The 17,565-nt window shown below is 38.6% G+C and overlaps 3 protein-coding genes across 3 annotated transcripts in view; 2 read left to right on the top strand and 1 right to left on the bottom strand.

Annotated features, from left to right (window-relative positions):
* The window catches only part of LOC308700695 (uncharacterized protein), a 29,786-nt gene extending 27,147 nt beyond the window's left edge, over positions 1–2,639 (top strand). Inside the window, exons 15-19 of the mRNA XM_081382434.1 lie at positions 733–851; positions 975–1,099; positions 1,275–1,369; positions 1,813–1,949; positions 2,515–2,639. Of these exons, the coding sequence (XP_081238560.1) occupies positions 733–792 (60 nt within the window). The 3' untranslated portion in view covers positions 793–851; positions 975–1,099; positions 1,275–1,369; positions 1,813–1,949; positions 2,515–2,639. The remainder of the gene's footprint in view (positions 1–732; positions 852–974; positions 1,100–1,274; positions 1,370–1,812; positions 1,950–2,514) is intronic.
* LOC308695541 (uncharacterized protein) overlaps positions 1–17,565 on the bottom strand; it is a gene marked incomplete at both ends in the record, with an annotated part of 375,246 nt that overhangs the window by 334,316 nt on the left and 23,365 nt on the right. The gene's annotated exons all lie outside the window — the stretch shown is intronic.
* On the top strand, positions 2,875–4,530 carry LOC308700762 (uncharacterized protein). Its single transcript, XM_081382529.1, has 4 exons — positions 2,875–3,018; positions 3,131–3,233; positions 3,827–3,969; positions 4,118–4,530. The coding sequence occupies exons 1-4, from the start codon at positions 2,951–2,953 to the stop codon at positions 4,239–4,241; spliced, it is 438 nt and encodes a 145-aa protein (XP_081238655.1). The 5' UTR covers positions 2,875–2,950; the 3' UTR covers positions 4,242–4,530.

Below are 17,565 nucleotides of genomic sequence, written 5' to 3'. Positions count from 1 at the left end.
CAGTTTAGTGGACACACCCTGATAATCAGCACTTGCAGCCTGCATCCCAAGACCCACGCTCCCAAATCTGGCTGCCTCAGAGCTTCTTAGTCATGTGGCCAGAGGTAATGCCTCTTTTGTCTATCCTCGCTGTGATGGCAATATACATCATGTATTTTTGGGCCACACGTCCGGTGTCGGCTCCAGCCCTGCCAGCTTCAGTGTGGAGGTCCCCAGTCTCGCCTGCTCCTCACTGGCTCCTTGATCTACCTCAATCTTCATTCCTTCCACCACACGGGCCTGGCCCTCCATCCCGCCTCCGCTCCACCTCCCTCCTTCACTTTAGATTTAATGATATATTATGCATTATTCACATTAATTATTAACCTATATAGTAGTTCTTAGTAGTCCTCTGGAAGGTATGGGGAAAAAAATAGTAGTTACTGATTAGATAGTGAACTATCTTCATGTTAATTAGTGTAAATAGTGAGTTACTCATTAGTTCATGTGTAGTTATTAATTAATGATGTATTCTTAAGTGTCACCAATCATCTTACTATAGACATATGGAGAAATTAATGGGGGAAGGTTTCAATCGAAACGCATTGCAGTTCCTGTGTGTGCTACTTTATTCAGTGAAATGTTGCTTAATATTGCATACAGAATAATTATATAAGATGCAGTTTGAAGAGCATTCTCATGTATTTAACGAGTATAATATTTGAAGTTACATAATATTCTTACAAAATACAGATCAATGTGTATGCCGGTTGCGACTGCAAAAAGGTTGATGGATTCAAAAATCGTTGTTGATGCTGTGCTGATCGGTGCAGTAGATAACACTGAGTTACATGGCATCAGCAATGTTACAGGTAACTTATAAAACAAAACTTATATATATATATATACACAAAATAGGTCACTAGGCTTTTATATACAACTGCTTAATATTGTTTTCATTGTCTGATTATTACTGCTAAATGTTTTGTTTTGAGGTGGCTGCTGTTTTAAGCCTGAAACGAGTAAAGCAGCCTTGCAACTCTTTGAGATGGAAACTGTCTTGTCAATGGAGCTGAGGAAGGAAAAGAAATGCTTTGATGCATCATCAATTAACAAAGTGGTATAGTATTTTGGATAGCTTATATTTCAGTCATATAGATTATATTTTAGTCATATAGATGTTCATGTAGTTTGCTAAAATGTGTGAAAAGAATGACAATAGACTGAAAACATGATGCATAAAAAGAACAGTTTTAAGCTTTGTCCATGATTGTTTTTATTGATGTATTTGACAGGATGACCTCAACATTTTCGGGACCTGTGGTTATGATGTCCAACCAGAGGTTAAACTACCTCCACAGATACACAACAAAGTGACACTGACAAAGAAGTAAGAGCTAACATTGAATTCAAATTTGCTTGAGCTTAAAGCATGTATAGAATTTCAGTCATTTTAGTATGTTTTGGAGAATTTAGCGTTAATGTACAATGACATTGTTTTATCAGTTATAAACTAGAAATAAGTTCAAATGAAATTTTTTAAAGAAATTGTTAAAGAAAATGTCCATTCAACATTGAAGACACTAAACATACATTACTTGATTAAAAGCGTTTGATGTTTTGTCTGAATGTTTTCTTTTAATTAAAAATGTAAGGCTGTTCAGATCCCAAACAGTAAACTTCATTGCCTACTGTAATTTAGTGATTGGATTTCTTTAAACTGAGTCAAATAAACTTAATGGGATTGCAAAGTTCATCATGAGGTACAAATAATATTGTATAAATAATATTGAAAATGGAAGTGTCTCACCATCTATGCAAAACCTATTGCAGTGCTTTGAAAAAGAGGATCGTGGAGTCCAAGACGGGCTTCTTTTTGGAGAAGGACAAGAGGATCTTGGAAGAGCTCAAGAATCTCCACTGTGACCCTCATCCGTTCTGCACAGTGCTGCCCTCCGAGGCAGATTTGAGTAAGAAATTGATGGTTAATATTAATAATAATAATGAATTTATTTATAATAATGGCTTGCATGAATTAAATAACTGAATAATAATTATAAAAAGAAGACATTTGTATTTGTGACTTCACATAGTTCATCATGTATTCTGATATATCAGCTTGACTGACTGACAGTATCAGATTATTCTTACTCACAGTAATTATCGGTTTACTGCAAGGTATCTGTTACACATTGCGCTACACTACTGAGAAAACAGATACATAAAATAATGGCACAGTGGTCTCAAACTAATTATGTATAATCTCACTAACACATACTAATCCAGTGACCATTTTTTCCTCAAAGTGATATACTGTATCAATATATCTAGACTTTTTCTAGAAGGACTAATAAAAAAATGTGTGCTTGTACTCAAACGCTGTGTAAACAACCAATAGCAGGAATACACACGGTTTGTGGTTTCAGTGTGTCAAATCAAAAAGACAATATCCCAGACAGGAAACCAAATAATTGTATTCATGTACCTGCAATATAAGCTAGTGTGCTGTTAAATAATACAGGTTTTGTTCTTCAGCCTTCTGGAAGATTCTCATGAAAGGTCCGTCTGATACCCCGTATGAAGAGGGAGTCTTTGAGCTGTATTGTGAGTTTGGTCCTGAATACCCAGTTAAACCACCTCTCATGAGATTCTTCACCCCTATATCCTTTTTCCCTCTGCTGTCCTCACATGTGGTTCATCCATACCAGATCTGGTGAACTAATAGATTGATTTTGAGTCGTCTTTCAGCAGTTATAGATAGCTGACATTCATCTAGTTTAAACTCCACAAAATGAGAATTATCAATCAAGCATAACAATAATTGAACATAAATTAGTTGCATTTTCCCCATACTTCATTTTTATTACAGTCCCTTAACTTATTTTGTACAAAGGTTTACCATTGCAATGTGAACAATGTGGGAAGAATCTGTCACAACATATTTGATCGAAATTACTCGGCCCACATTACCATGAGAGAGATTCTGGATGCGATTTTTGGGCTCTTGATCGCTCCTGAACCAGATGATCCTCTTGACAGGTAAACAGAACATATAGCCTATAACAGGATTAAAGTTGTAGCTATTTAGATTTTTCATAAAGTAGTCATGTAGTCAAAAAGTCATTGTATAAACATTATGCTATTTGTTAAGCATTTTGGCAGAAGAATTCCAGTCCAACAAACACAAATATGTGGAAGAAGCCAAGAAAAGTACAAAGATGTATGCCAATTCCTCCTTGGATGACTTGGAAAAGGTAATTTCAAAACCGCAATTCCATGAAGTTTACAAACGCCTCCTTCATACACTGTATAAAAGTATTTTTGGTTTAACTTAAAAAGGTAAGTTACCTGGTTGCCTTAAAATTGTGAGTTCATTCAAATAAAAAAAAATAAGTTAATACAACAAAGGAGATTTGTTTAATAAATAGAAACTCAAAATATTGTGTTATGTGAACCAAATTAATTATCTAAGTTGATTTGACAAAAGATATGTGATAAAGCATGAAAATATTTTTACAGTGTACTACACTACCTTTAATTTAAGTACAATCAACTTGGATGTTTAAGTCATTTTAAATTAAATTAAACTGATTTAAAAAAAAAAGTTGAATCTTGTATAACATAAAAAGTAGAAAATTGCTTAAGTTTGAAGCAATGTAAAAACACACTGTCATAACTTTTTGCTCATATGTTTTACAGTGCAGTAACAACTAACTCATAATTAATTTAAAAACAGCAATCAGTGCATATACAGACACCCATGTGCTTGATTTTTACAGTACGATCAATTTATTTTTTTTACATAAAGAGTAAGTATATTCTTAATATTTTTTTCTTCCTTTTCTAGAAATATGTAGGTCCAGAGTTGCAGAAAAATGTCACTCCTCCTACTTTGACTTGTCCTCTGTCACACAAGTTGTTTGTTGATCCAGTGAAAACTACAGATGGAATGGTGTACGAGCGCAGTGCTATTGAGGATCATCTGAAGCAGTAAGTTGTATTATTCTGGAATGTTAACCATAACAGTATCTTTAAATATAAAGCAGATTATTCTGGAATATATATTTTTTTTCTCCCAGGATTAAATTGATGCATTTACTAGTTTATTTTACATTTTTGACTTGCATTATTATTTCAGGCATGGCAGTACTGATCCACTGACGGAAGATGTGCTACAAATAGCACACTTAAAGCCAGACCTGAATACAAAGAAGGCTGTGAAGGAATATCGCATGGCACAGATTAAGGAAACGCCCGTTTAGGATTTGTCATTCAGATGTACCATTATAATAATCTTGCAAATTATGAGAGCAGTTTGATTTGTTGTTATCCCTGCTTTGGACCCTTTGTTCTCAAGTTTTCTAAATTGGGGGCTTACTTTATCTTAATATGTAAGATTTTACACTTTATTTCAGCAATATGTTACAACATGTCTGTAATTCAGCATGTTGATTTTGGTTTGATGTTGGTTTGTGTGCTTTAATCTGTTCATGACTCGCTGTCAGTTGTCTGTGAATTACAAATCAATAAAAAAAATATTAAACCCGTGGGCAATTTTATATTAACAGAACAAGATTTTCTATGTCAGTGTATGTAGTTAATGCAATCTCTGCTAAATTACACACCCACAAAGAATAACTACAAACATTGCCAACATGGGCAAATAATGTGTGGCATGAAGCTTATAGGGTCTCAACACTATCATTACACTCTAAAAATGCGGAGTTGTTTCAACCCAAATTTGGGTGAAATATGGACAAACTCAACCGTTGGGTTAAAAAAAAAAAACTCATTTGCTAGGTTTGTCCATATTTGACCGAAATTTGGGTTAAAACAATCCAGTTTATTTTAGAGTCAATAGTAAATGCCCACATCTTATAGAAAGCCATTTTAACATTTAATCCTTAAAAATAGTATCTATTTTCATTCTACTAGTACTTATTTTTTAGATACTAGGATATATTCCATTAGGTACTAGTACTTTCTGAAGATGTAAATGAAAGTGTTCTGGTGATGATACACGGGGGCAATGTTGTTTGGCAATGAGTCTTATGGGTTTGGAACGACATAAGGTTGAGTAATTAATGACAGAGTATAGGAGAATAACAGAAGAACAGGAGCCTTGACGGTTTCTTGACACACGGGACAAGAAATATCATCTTCAGATAATGAAGCCATTTTCTCTGTTTGAGATCCAGCAATCTGAACTTAACTCTCACTTTCTGAATAAACGTTTCAAAAATGAAAAACCACAAGAGTCACAAAGATCTGTTCAGAAACAAACGTTTTCAATCCTTCATGAACGTTTTTCCTCTTAGTTCTTCATTGATTGCTGGTTCTTCATTGCTTTTGTCAAGACAGTAAAGTCAGTATGACAGAGAGGAGAAATAACAAGTCAGTCTCTTCCTGGTAAGTGTTGTAAGAGGGTTGAGTTCATGATCACATGGTTGTGTTTTATAATATTTCCCTCACACACTGTAAAACACACACCTCTCATTTGCATGTACAGTATAAATAAATGTGGAAATAATATATAATATATATATATATATATATATATATATATATATATATATATATATATATATGCATCTATATATACATCTTTTTTTTACATTCCTTTGTATATTTATTTATTATTTTGGCAGTTATGATATTCCATAGAGTTCAGCTCCAACCCTAAATCAAACACACCTGAACCAGCAAATCAAAGTCTTCAGATTAAAGGAACACGCAGACTTTTTACGACTGTAACCCTTGTTCCCTGAGAAGGGAACAAGACACTGCGTCCCTCGGCCACACTTCTCGCGCTCCTGAGAACGACTTGCTTCGACCAATCAGAGGCTGACACGGTTATGTTCAAGCATCATTTTATAGCTTCCACATAACCGCCACATGCGACGTCACGAGTGCACAAACCAGGGCTTAAAGGGTTAAAACCACTGATCTATATAATGACTGGATAGCTCATGACGTTCTAAACTGCCAGCAGGCAGTGAAGCCACCGGAAGATTTTGAGCGGCCATCTTATGATTCCATACCAGCAGAGGATCCATCGACCGTTATACAGAGATTGGTAGCTCCGACAGCACTTTTAACTGTACGTTCACACCGCCGCCGATGAGAGCGGCAAAATTCGTTTGTATGCCATCAAAGTACCGCGAGACCGATTCGAGAGTAGCCAGAGAACTCAGCCAGCGCAGCTTCTCAAGAGTGGCTGCACTGGGCTGCTTGAGCTCTGATGATGACACAGCTGTTCCACGATTGGCTGGATTCACTGCATGACAACGATCACATGTGTTTCGTGTTTATTCGAACACCTTTCGTTCCTCTAAACCTCACAAAACAGTAAACACTCTTTTCATGTCGTTGCGATGTTATATTGTGTCAAGTTTATCAAATTAAAACTGATTAAAAAACGTAGACTCCACTTCATTGATAGTAGCTTATGTTGAACTTTATTCTTGTTCAGATGCTGTATGAAGCAGTACATAAGTATTGAATGAAAATGTCTCTAAAACATCTGTGTATTATTTGGCAAATATTGCATTTATTTCAATTCAGCTGTGGTTAAGTATGCAAACACCTCGTGAGCGGTCACTACGGGAACCATAAAGTATCCGACTTCACATCTTCATTTGTAGCTCCTCCCCGCCTGCACGCGGCTACTCTCACCGATCGGTTACATCCAGCCGCAGCCGATGTCGAACACACCTTTCAACTCTCCTTGCCGCTCTCACCGTCTAAGACGCGCCGCGCCCCCCTAAAGCCTAGTTCACACTACACAACTTTAAACGTCGGCAGATCGCTGTGCTGTTTAGACTACATGACTTGCTCTCTGTGAAATCAGGAGTGTTCAAGTTGTTGAGCTGTTCACACCACACGACACAACGTGATTGATCCGCAACAGGAGGTAACGCACTACACGAGTTGACAACAACTCTGTCGCCCAACGATTCTATCTTGTCTACAAACCAAGTTTTGTCACGAAAAATCACGAGATAAAATGAACCGGAAATGACGCAAAACAGCATGCACAGTGGCAAAACTAGGTTTGTAGAGGCGTCTGCGAGCGTCTTTGATGCGTTGTTGGCTCTTTCATACTAACAGATTTGCGAGCGTTCATCGCCCGCTAATCCCCCGCGATTTGCACCCCAACCTGTTGGCAAGCTCAACGATTTGCAAATCGGGCTTAAATCGAGCTTAAAATCCTGTAGTGTGAACTAGGCTTAAATCATAAATCAGATGTATGTACTATAACATTACGATGTCCAGCAATCGATTTAAATAGTACATTGGGTTTAATTTTGTCGTTTAATGAGGGTCTAATATATGTTGTTAGAGGTGAGAATTTTCACGTAAATATATACATAGATCCGACTATTTTAAGCGTATATTTAAATTGTCCAGTGGTAAAACTTTTGCTAAGTGTGTCAGAGGTTCTGTGTTCTAATCCGCAATCCTGTAGCGGAGATAGCGTGGGTGCATGGGTGCGGCCGCCCCAGGGCCCCGTGCCAATTAGGGGCCCCTCAAACGCCGCCGATCTTGCGTCACTGGACAGGAACGGGGCCCTCGCCAAGTGACACATTGCACGGGGCCCTGGCAAAGTAACATATTGCCAACACATTAACTGTAATTATGAGCCCGAGCCTGATTTAGACCCAACCATTTTTAATATGTGGGCCGTTATAACCAGGGGCGGCGCCAAATAATTTTTTAACATGTGTTGAGGGGATGCTAGACTTATTAAATACTTTTAATAAATCAAATATTATTAAAGATTTATTATTATTAATAATGTTATTTCAACACAATATCTCGTTATTTCGACATAATATGTGTGCCGAGTGTGCGTGCAACAAGCAAGATGTGCATTTGTAAATCCGGTGACACGCGTGCATTGATTTTTATTAATAAACTAGTCTTTTCTGTCAGTGTCGCTGCAAAGATGAAGTTGACGATGTCATGATTTATATTGTCTGCATTATTTGCTTCTTCTATTTATTAAATACAGGAAATTGGTTGATGAAAAAATGTATCAAAATTAAGATACAATTTATACAAAACGAAATTCACTTTAAATAAAGGCTTTCTACAAAACTTCATGAAGAAAATTAAGTTTAATCATGTCTGACCCATGAACAAAATCATGTCTGACCGACTCCATGTCTCCCGATGCATCCTATCATGGTGTTCACTTTTCATAATCAACATAGATGGAAAAAATAACTTTATAATGTTTGAACAAATATGAAACTAAATGCTCTTATTTAATGGCTACAACAAATATAATAGGCCTGCATACTCTCTATTTGTACAAATTGCTGCACATTCAAGTTAATTCTCGAATTAATTTTCAAATTATTGAAAACAATAAACATACCACTTAAAAAATATATAAATAATATATATTGTACTGCAGGCTACATTATTTCATATGCATTTATCAGCCGGATTAACCATTATGGCAACTGGTCACTTGCCCAGGGGCACATGACATCTAAGGGGCCCTGACAGGGCAAAATACAATTTTCCAACTTTAAACAATTCTTCAATAATTAGCCTATTGTAAATGTGATTTGTTTTTTTCATGCATTAAAACTATCCTAATAATATTAATAAGAACATGCTAATTCGTCTCTTCAGTTACGTCACGCCAGCGCCCAGTATAGTAATTTTATTCTTCGCGCAAATATTCTGATTTTAACTTTTTATGTTATTTCAAAAATGGCTTAACCGCTATCTATGATGCATTTAATAAAGAAAAACGTCTTGACAAAGATGACGGGACGCCGTAACAACTTGACACTTTTTTTGTTTGAAAAGAAAACTAATAGATAGGCTAAGTTTATGACGATGTGAACATATTCAATTCAGAACCCAGACGACTGGCTTGTTTAGAGCAAACATCAGCCATACAAGGTAAGCTATGGGTTTTTTGTCTGGCCCGCCGTGGCATGGTCATGCAATATTTTTTGCTTGTGATATATTTGTGAGCAAGGGGTTTTCTGAAATGTAGGCTATAGAAGCCACATGTGTGGCAAGTTGCAACTCTCAGATATTGCAATTTATCTTCGTGACATAACTTGTTTGACAGGACTCGGGTCTCTCTCTCCTGCTATGTTTTTATTTTCCAAGATTAGTTTTAACATTATGTGACCATTGTATATCGACATGATGAAATATTCATTTAAAGTCATTTGTGCATTAATGCTGCATAATTCTACCTGAATGCTTTGACGCGTTTCCACAGCGCACGATGCGAACGTCTGCCAATTTCACCAACTGCGGTAAACGTAGTCTATTTGTATTATTTAAAATTACTTTTAACTTTTAAAAACAGACGATTTTTTCAAATTCCAAAGCTTGCAGAAGGTTCCTAATGGCAATACTGACTTAGGCTACAGCATTCCTTGTAGCCTTGAGTAAATTAACTTGTCTAAGAAAATGATTCATAAAACGTATAAATATCAGTTGAGCCTGTGTTTACTTTCGTCACTGACACAGACGAAATGAAAAGACTATCAGTCAAAGTTCAGCTTTAGGAGGGGAATAAGGAGATAAGGAGGATAAGGAGACTGAGAGAATAAGAAATATGAAGATGAGGAGAGAGCAGGTATTGATAAATAATCTAATGACAAGGTTTTAAAGCTATTTCTTATCATTTTTTGGCCTTCACAAGTCCTAAATTGCACATAGGTCAGAGAAATCAAAATTTTCTCGGGGGAGCATGCCCCCGAACCCCCCTAACTACGGGGGGGACCTTGAGTCTTGTTGCCCAGGGCACAGGAAATTGTTAATCCGGCCCTGTTCATCAGATATTTTATGTTTTTTTTAGCGGTTTTAATTTTAAAATGAGTTGGTAGCAGAGGGCCCCATGATGAAGCTCCGCCCCCACTGTACTGAGAGTCTAGCTCCACCCCTGCCGCAATCGTATAGGTTTTTTATTCTCATCAAAACCGATTATGTTTATCAGTGGTTGTATATCAGACAGGAACACGTTTGTGAGCAGTTTGTTTTGTAATTTGTAATTTGTAAAAAAGAGTCTCCACAACGGATTGAAGCAAACGTCCGAGTGAAGACTGTGCGCGAGCCACAAGAGAACACAGTATCCGCGCCACTGATCGCAACGGCAACGAGGACTTTGATCACTTGATTGAAAAAAACTGGAGATGTTTTATTTATTTGTATTGGTACATTCGTGCCGCGAGATGTTTCAAAAGTGGTGGGGACAATATCGACCTTAGCAAAAAGTGGCGGGGACACCCGTCCCACCCGCAAATTAGGGTAGAGTGGGGGGAAACACCCCCCTCCCCCCTTAAGGAAAATGTGACATTACAGTGAAACAAAACATAATTGTGACTAGAATTGCCATCCCGGTTTTGAGTGACTATGGCAGGAGTTATTCACCAAATATTAAAATTGCTCAGCCTTCATAATTAATTAGTATTTTGACTGAAAATATTTTTGTACAAAGGGGGACGCCGCTTTATAGTATAGTAATTATGATAGAGAGAAACTATGCCCCCTGGGGGGCGTTTTACCCCACAAGCTATGACTTTTTAAAAATGAAAGTGTCCTTGGACGGCAGGGAGGAGGAGAACAAAGATGGCATGAGACATCACGATGAACAAGCAAGACATGTCCAATACATGGCTGGGTTTCGTGAACGCCAGTGTTTGACATGTTGTTTTGAGTATCTCATTTATTTTAAAAATCTTTAAAGCATACTAGCCATTTCCCTGCTAAGTATAACATTTGTATTCTCCTTGAAATGTCCAAACACAGCAGTGTACTTTTTCATTCCTTAATTTATTTGTGTTCTGTCATGCAATTTTGATTTTATTTCTTTATTCATTAATATTTCTTTATTGAATTACGTTAAATGTATTTAAGAGGAAAGAATAAAACAAGTAAAATAAAAAAAACTAATACAGAAATACATAAAACCAATATTAAAGTAAAGCTTAGGTGCAATTTGCCGTTTGTCCTGCTGGTGACCTCGAATCTCTGTCTCCTTACGATGCACTTAGGGATTTACGATTACTTCAGAGCACTAGTAGTTTTACAAACATTTTCAAGTACTACTTAAAGGGATAGTTCACCGGCGTTTGGCTCTTGAAACATCACGTGCCGATGCTCACAAATCAGAGATTAACGTTACTAACCCGCTGACTCCGACCTCGTCTACTCCGTGCGTTTCTCAACATCGGTCCCGAGCGTCGAGGTCGCAATCAGCCATGGTCTCGTTTACTCCGGCTCCAACACGCCACCATGAAGCCTGGATATTTCCGCAGTGGAAGACGCAAGTCAGTTCTAGACCAAGAAAACTCCAGAAAATGTTGCTATTAGTAATCAAAAACAATTTCTAAAGCTAGGTCTTCTAAACATTAGATCACTCACACCTAAGGCAGTTATTGTAAATGAAATAGTCACAGATAATAGCTTCGATGTACTTTGCCTTACTGAAACCTGTGTTACGAACCCTTTTGTTAAAAGTGGCTACGTAAGGGTTTCACAACATAAAGAAGGACACGTGAAACACGAGTGCGCTGCTTTAACATTTATTATACTCACAAACATGTCAAAACTCACGAAACACGTATCACAGATAAAGAAACATAATAAACTTCAAAATAATATGAAGATAACAAATATTAATAAGACGAACAGCAAAGTAATTTAACTAAATAAAAAGAAAAAAGAAAAGCTGTTTGCTGGTTCTCCTCTCTCCTGCCATGCTCCGCTTCAGCGTCCTTATTATAGTGAATCAGAAACGACTCCAACGAGATGCAGGTGTATAATGATACACAGGTGCGGACCTAATAACAAACTCAGACACAGAAAAAAAACACGGAGTCATGACGTCATCGCAAGGAGAGGAAAACACGAGACACAAACCGTAACACTCCCCCACTTAAAGAAAGAACCAGTCTTTTTTAGACAGGTTCTGGATGAAGCGAACAGTAAAAGCAACCAAGAACATAGTTACAATAATACAACTTACACACATACATATAACATTAAATTATACATTTACCTAGCCCCGAGAAAGGGCATCTGCCACGATGTTGTCAGTTCCTTTCTTGTGGTGGATCTCAAGATTATAACATTGAGCCATTAGCGCCCAGCGCATCAAACGTTGGTTATGATTGTACATTTTATTTAAAAAAAACAACGGATTATGGTCCGTGTAGACGATGACGCACCAACGTACACATTGAAGTGCTGCAAAGCAAGCAACATAGCTAGAGTCTCTTTTTCGATAGTAGAATAATTCAACTGGTGACGGTTGAATTTAGCTGAGAAATAAGATACTGGATGGGATATTCCATCAGCACCACTCTGAAGTAGGACAGCTCCAACTCCGCTCGCGCTGGCGTCTACCTCAAGCTTGAACGGACGAGCCAGGTCAGGAGCAGACAACACCGGAGCACTGCAAAGGAGAGACTTTGCACACAAAAAGGCACTTTGACATACATCAGTCCAATTAAAAACAACTTTAGAGCTGCACATCTTCGTTAAGGGAGCGACCACAGTCGAGAAATTTTTACAAAAACACCTGTAATAGCCAGCCATGCCTAAAAATCTACGCAACTCTCTCCTCGTAGTGGGCACAGGGTATGCAAGAATAGCGGTGACTTTTGCGTCAACTGGACGTACTTGACCGTTTCCAACCTGTTTCCCCAAGTATGTAACGGAGGCTTTCGCAAAATCGCATTTAGTCAAATTTAAAGTTAAAGAGGCGGCTGTTAATCGGCTAAAAACATCGTGCAAGGTAGAGATGTGCTCATTCCACGTAGAAGAATAAATAACGACATCATCAAGATAAATATTACAGTTTGGAACGTCACTCAACACTGTAGACATTAACCTTTGAAAGGTAGCAGGCGCGTTCCGAAGGCCGAACGCCATACGCGTATATTGAAAGAAAGAATCGGGAGTCACAAATGCGGAGATCTCAGAAGCATGTTCAGTCAATGGCACCTGCCAATAGCCTTTCAAAAGATCTAATTTCGTAATGTACCGAGCAGTACCAAGATTGTCAATACAATCCTCTATTCGAGGCAACGGAAATGCATCCGGCACAGTGACAGAATTCACCTTGCGAAAATCGGTACAGAAACGGAATGAACCATCAGCTTTAGGTACTAAAATGCACGGTGAACTCCACGGGCTATTACTCTTTTTGGCGAAACCATTTGTAACCAGATAGTTCACTTCACATTTCATGATCTCCCGTTTACCTACTGGAGAACGATACGCATGCTGTTTTATGGGAAGTACGTTACCCACCTCAATATCATGTTGAATGACAGAGGTACCAGACGGAACATCATTAAACAAGTTAGGATAATCTTCTATTAAGTCAATCACATCCTGACGCTGGTCGCTAGATAAATAAGACAAATGAGATGGTAAAACTCTTAAAATCTCTGAATTCTTTAGAGGACCACCACTGAACATCTCCGTTGACATTTTCAACCCATCATCTACATCTTCAGCACCCATGGTACTGGACAGCAAAGATACTCGTTCCACATTTAATACCGGCTGTACCTCACTCTGAGACAAGTCAATCACCTCATCAGTCTTCACAGTTCGAGCTACATATTGTTTCAGCATATTTACATGACACAAACGTGTCTTCCGTCGTCGTTCTGGGGTATGGACTATATAATCAGTGTCACTCAGCTTGCTCTTAATTACATAAGGACCTGCAAATCGCGCAGCTAAAGCAGAACCAGGCAAAGGAAGCAACACTAGTACTTTTTCTCCAGGCGTAAAGTTATGCACCACCGCGCTCTTGTCAAAACGACACTTAATTTTCTTCTGCGAAAGAGAAAGAGCTTCTTTCGCGACAGCACAAGCATTTCACAATCGTTCACGGGTACTAGAAACGAAATCAAGCACATTATGTTTCTCAGTCACACCGGAAGAGAGAAATTCATCTTTCAGTACTTTTAAAGGACCCCGTACATTATGTCCAAAGACCAATTCCGACGGACTAAAACCAAGTGACTCTTGTCGCGCTTCACATAAAACCAAAGGGACTCCCTCATCCCACTCATTCCCTGCCTCCAGGCAATATTTTCGCAAACTGGACTTCAGCGTCTGGTGCCACCTCTCAAGTGCCCCCTGCGATTCAGGATGGTAGGCACTGGATGTGACATGTGACACGCTCAAACCTTTCAACACATTTTGGAATATTTTTGACAAGAAATTAGTTCCTTGGTCTGTTTGAACAGTTCTCGGCAATCCGAATGTTGTGAAAAATTTTATTAGAGTTTTAGTGACGCTTTTGGCAGTTATATTCCGTAACGGAATTGCTTCTGGAAACCGCGTGACGGTGCACATGATTGTTAAAATATACTGAGAACCAGATTTAGTTCGCGGCAGCGGCCCAACGCAATCTACCAAGACGCGTTCAAACGGTTCACCTACAGCCGGAATAGGTCGAAGTGGAGCAAGTGGCACAATCTGATTGGGCTTTCCTACTACTTGACATACATGACAAGACTTACAATATCGAGACACATCAGCTTTCAACCCAGGCCAAAAGAAATGCTGGAGTACCCGATGGTAAGTTTTATTTATTCCAAGGTACCCAGACCAAGGATGATCATGTGCCAAGCTCAGAATATGCTGTCGAAATTTCGAGGGTACCACAATCTGATGGACCACGTTCCAATCATCCGAATTTTCATCATTCGATAATCGAGCATTCCAACTACGCATTAACACAGTTTTGTTCCAATAGAACTGATGGTTATACGAAGGTGACTTTTTAGTGTCAGCACTTAAACAACATCTCTCTAACGTATGATCACTTTTCTGAGCTGCAGTAAGAACATCGCACGAAATAGGCAAAAATACATCAGCATCGGGAGAAACAGATTTTTGGATCGAACTAACCTCCACATGCTCTGTCACAGCATTTTTCTCAAAAATCTCTGCAAAGATGGACTCACCTAAATTCACTTCATTCTCCTTACCGAGACTTTTCGCCTGAGCGCGTGTCGTAACTGCACTAAAAGCAAAAACATTTGGGAAATGTTGTGCGAGCGCATCTGGTTGTTGATCAGTAACTGGGATTTTGGTAACATGCACAACTGGCATCACTTTTCCTCCAGCAAGATCATTTCCCATGATAAAATCAATACCTTTCACAGGTAGGGAAGAACGAGCCGCTACATTAAAACATCCAGAAACTAATTCAGACGTCACCCAGACACGATGAAGAGGTACAGTGATGAAACCCATTTCTATACCCTGCACGATAGTGCTAGTATCACATTCGGAGCTTTCACAGAAAGGCAAAGTGTCAGACAGTATAAAAGACTGAGACCCTCCCGTATCAAGTAAGATCTTCACAGCTTTCTTATCCTCAACACGACCAGTCAATGATACATAACCGTCAAACATGAAAGGCTGAAAACACTCATCAGGAGCTACCGAAATCATAGTCTGTGGAGACACAATTTTTACTAAAACTGAACCGCGAGGTTGAGCTGAAAAATCCTGACGTTCATGCTTTCGTTTTAAAATTCGACACTCAGCAATAATATGTCCAACCTTGTGACAATAGCCACACTCTTTACGCATTTTCGGGCTAGATGGACTAGGCCTGACTTTAAAGTCAGAAGAATTAACTTCATTCTCTCTTTGTGAAGTGTATCCTAAATCACTCGCACGTTTTACAAACACAGGTTTATGAATGAGTGCATACTCATCTGCTAAAACAGCTGCTTGCTGCACAGTAGTAACCTTTTGTTCGTTTAAATATAAAGCAGTACGCTCAGGAACACAATTCTTAAACTTTTCAATGAGCAAAAGTTCACACAAAGATTGGTAATCCACGACTTTACACGCCTTTATCCATCGATCAAAGAGTAGACCCTTCTCACGGGCAAATTCGACATATGTCTGAGAAGCAGATTTTTTCGTTGAGCGAAAACGTTGTCGGTAATGTTCAGGTACTAACTCATAGGCACGGAGAATCACATTTTTTACTGTCTCATATTGAACACTTTCCTCTAACGGAAGAGATGCACAAACTTCCTGCGCTTTCCCTGTTAACTTACATTGTAACATTAATGACCAGACCTCTGTTGGCCACCTCAAAGCAGATGCTATTCTCTCAAATGCCTGAAAATAAGCTTCAACCTCTTTCTCACGAAAAGGTGGAACAATTACAATATTTTTCGCTACATTAAACGAAGTCGAATGATCAAGAGAATCCGTTAACACAGGTAAAGAGTTAACTATAGGTATCGCAGGAATATTTGGCACTAATGCAGCAGCTTCGACCTCAAAACTAGGTCTATCTTCGAACGCAGATGACTTTTTAGATCTTTTTTGGTCGTCTCGCACCTGTAAGTCTAACTCCCGCATTTTAACTTTCATCTCCGCATCAATACGGTGCAATTCAAGCTGATGCTGCAACTCATCCTTCCGTGCTTGAGCTCTGTCTTGCGTCTCAAGCTGTAAACGAGCTAATCGTACTTTTAAACGCAAACCTCCTTGATGTACAGGTGATTCTTCGGTAGAGAGGGATAAAGGTTCAAACTTAGGCAAAGAAAGAGGTGGTGGTCCTACCTTCACCCCACCACCGGCACCCGGCGTAACTGGATTGCCAGCGAGAGAACGCAGTGAGGTAGAAGAATACAGTGGGAGTTGTTCCTCATCCATAACAGCTGCAACTGATTCTGCTGATTCAGGAACATCCTCCAATAAAGACAACACCCCATCATTAATTAAACCAGTTAACAAACAAGCTTTCAAGTCTTTCTTAAGCAATGTTTTAGAAACAGGTATTTCAAAGTGTCGAGCAATAAGGAACAAATCGTCCTTTCTACATGTTTCCAACACTGCAATGCTAGGTTGACTTACAAACTCATTTAAATCAAACGTCGCCATAATAAATTGATGAGCAAAAAACAAACATAATAAATTAGCAGGCTACGAACGACTCCGGACCTAAACCTACCTAACCCGAGACCTAACTAAGACCTCTCTAGTCTTCAGAGGGTACCAGTTAAGAGGCAAGCCTCTCCCACGGAGTACCTCCAAAAACAACAAACTAAAATAATAAAGAAAACAATAAATAGTAAACCGTAGTGAGAACCGGCGCTAAGCACGGCCCCCCTGGTTTACTCTACCTACCCGGAGATCGCCCAGCACCACCAACTTTATCTGCTCAAACAAAATTAAAGTAATCCGAAATCTCGACGAGCCCCCAATTTATGTTACGAACCCTTTTGTTAAAAGTGGCTACGTAAGGGTTTCACAACATAAAGAAGGACACGTGAAACACGAGTGCGCTGCTTTAACATTTATTATACTCACAAACATGTCAAAACTCACGAAACACGTATCACAGATAAAGAAACGTAATAAACTTCAAAATAATATGAAGATAACAAATATTAATAAGACGAACAGCAAAGTAATTTTACTAAATAAAAAGAAAAAAGAAAAGCTTGTTTGCTGGTTCTCCTCTCTCCTGCCATGCTCCGCTTCAGCGTCCTTATTATAGTGAATCAGAAACGACTCCAACGAGATGCAGGTGTATAATGATACACA

This window comes from Scardinius erythrophthalmus (genome assembly GCF_964197995.2).
Source record: "Scardinius erythrophthalmus genome assembly, chromosome: 1".
Classification (NCBI taxonomy): domain Eukaryota; kingdom Metazoa; phylum Chordata; class Actinopteri; order Cypriniformes; family Leuciscidae; genus Scardinius; species Scardinius erythrophthalmus.
The sequence above is the reverse complement of the archived record's forward strand: the minus strand, read 5'-3'. Positions and strand labels throughout refer to the sequence as shown.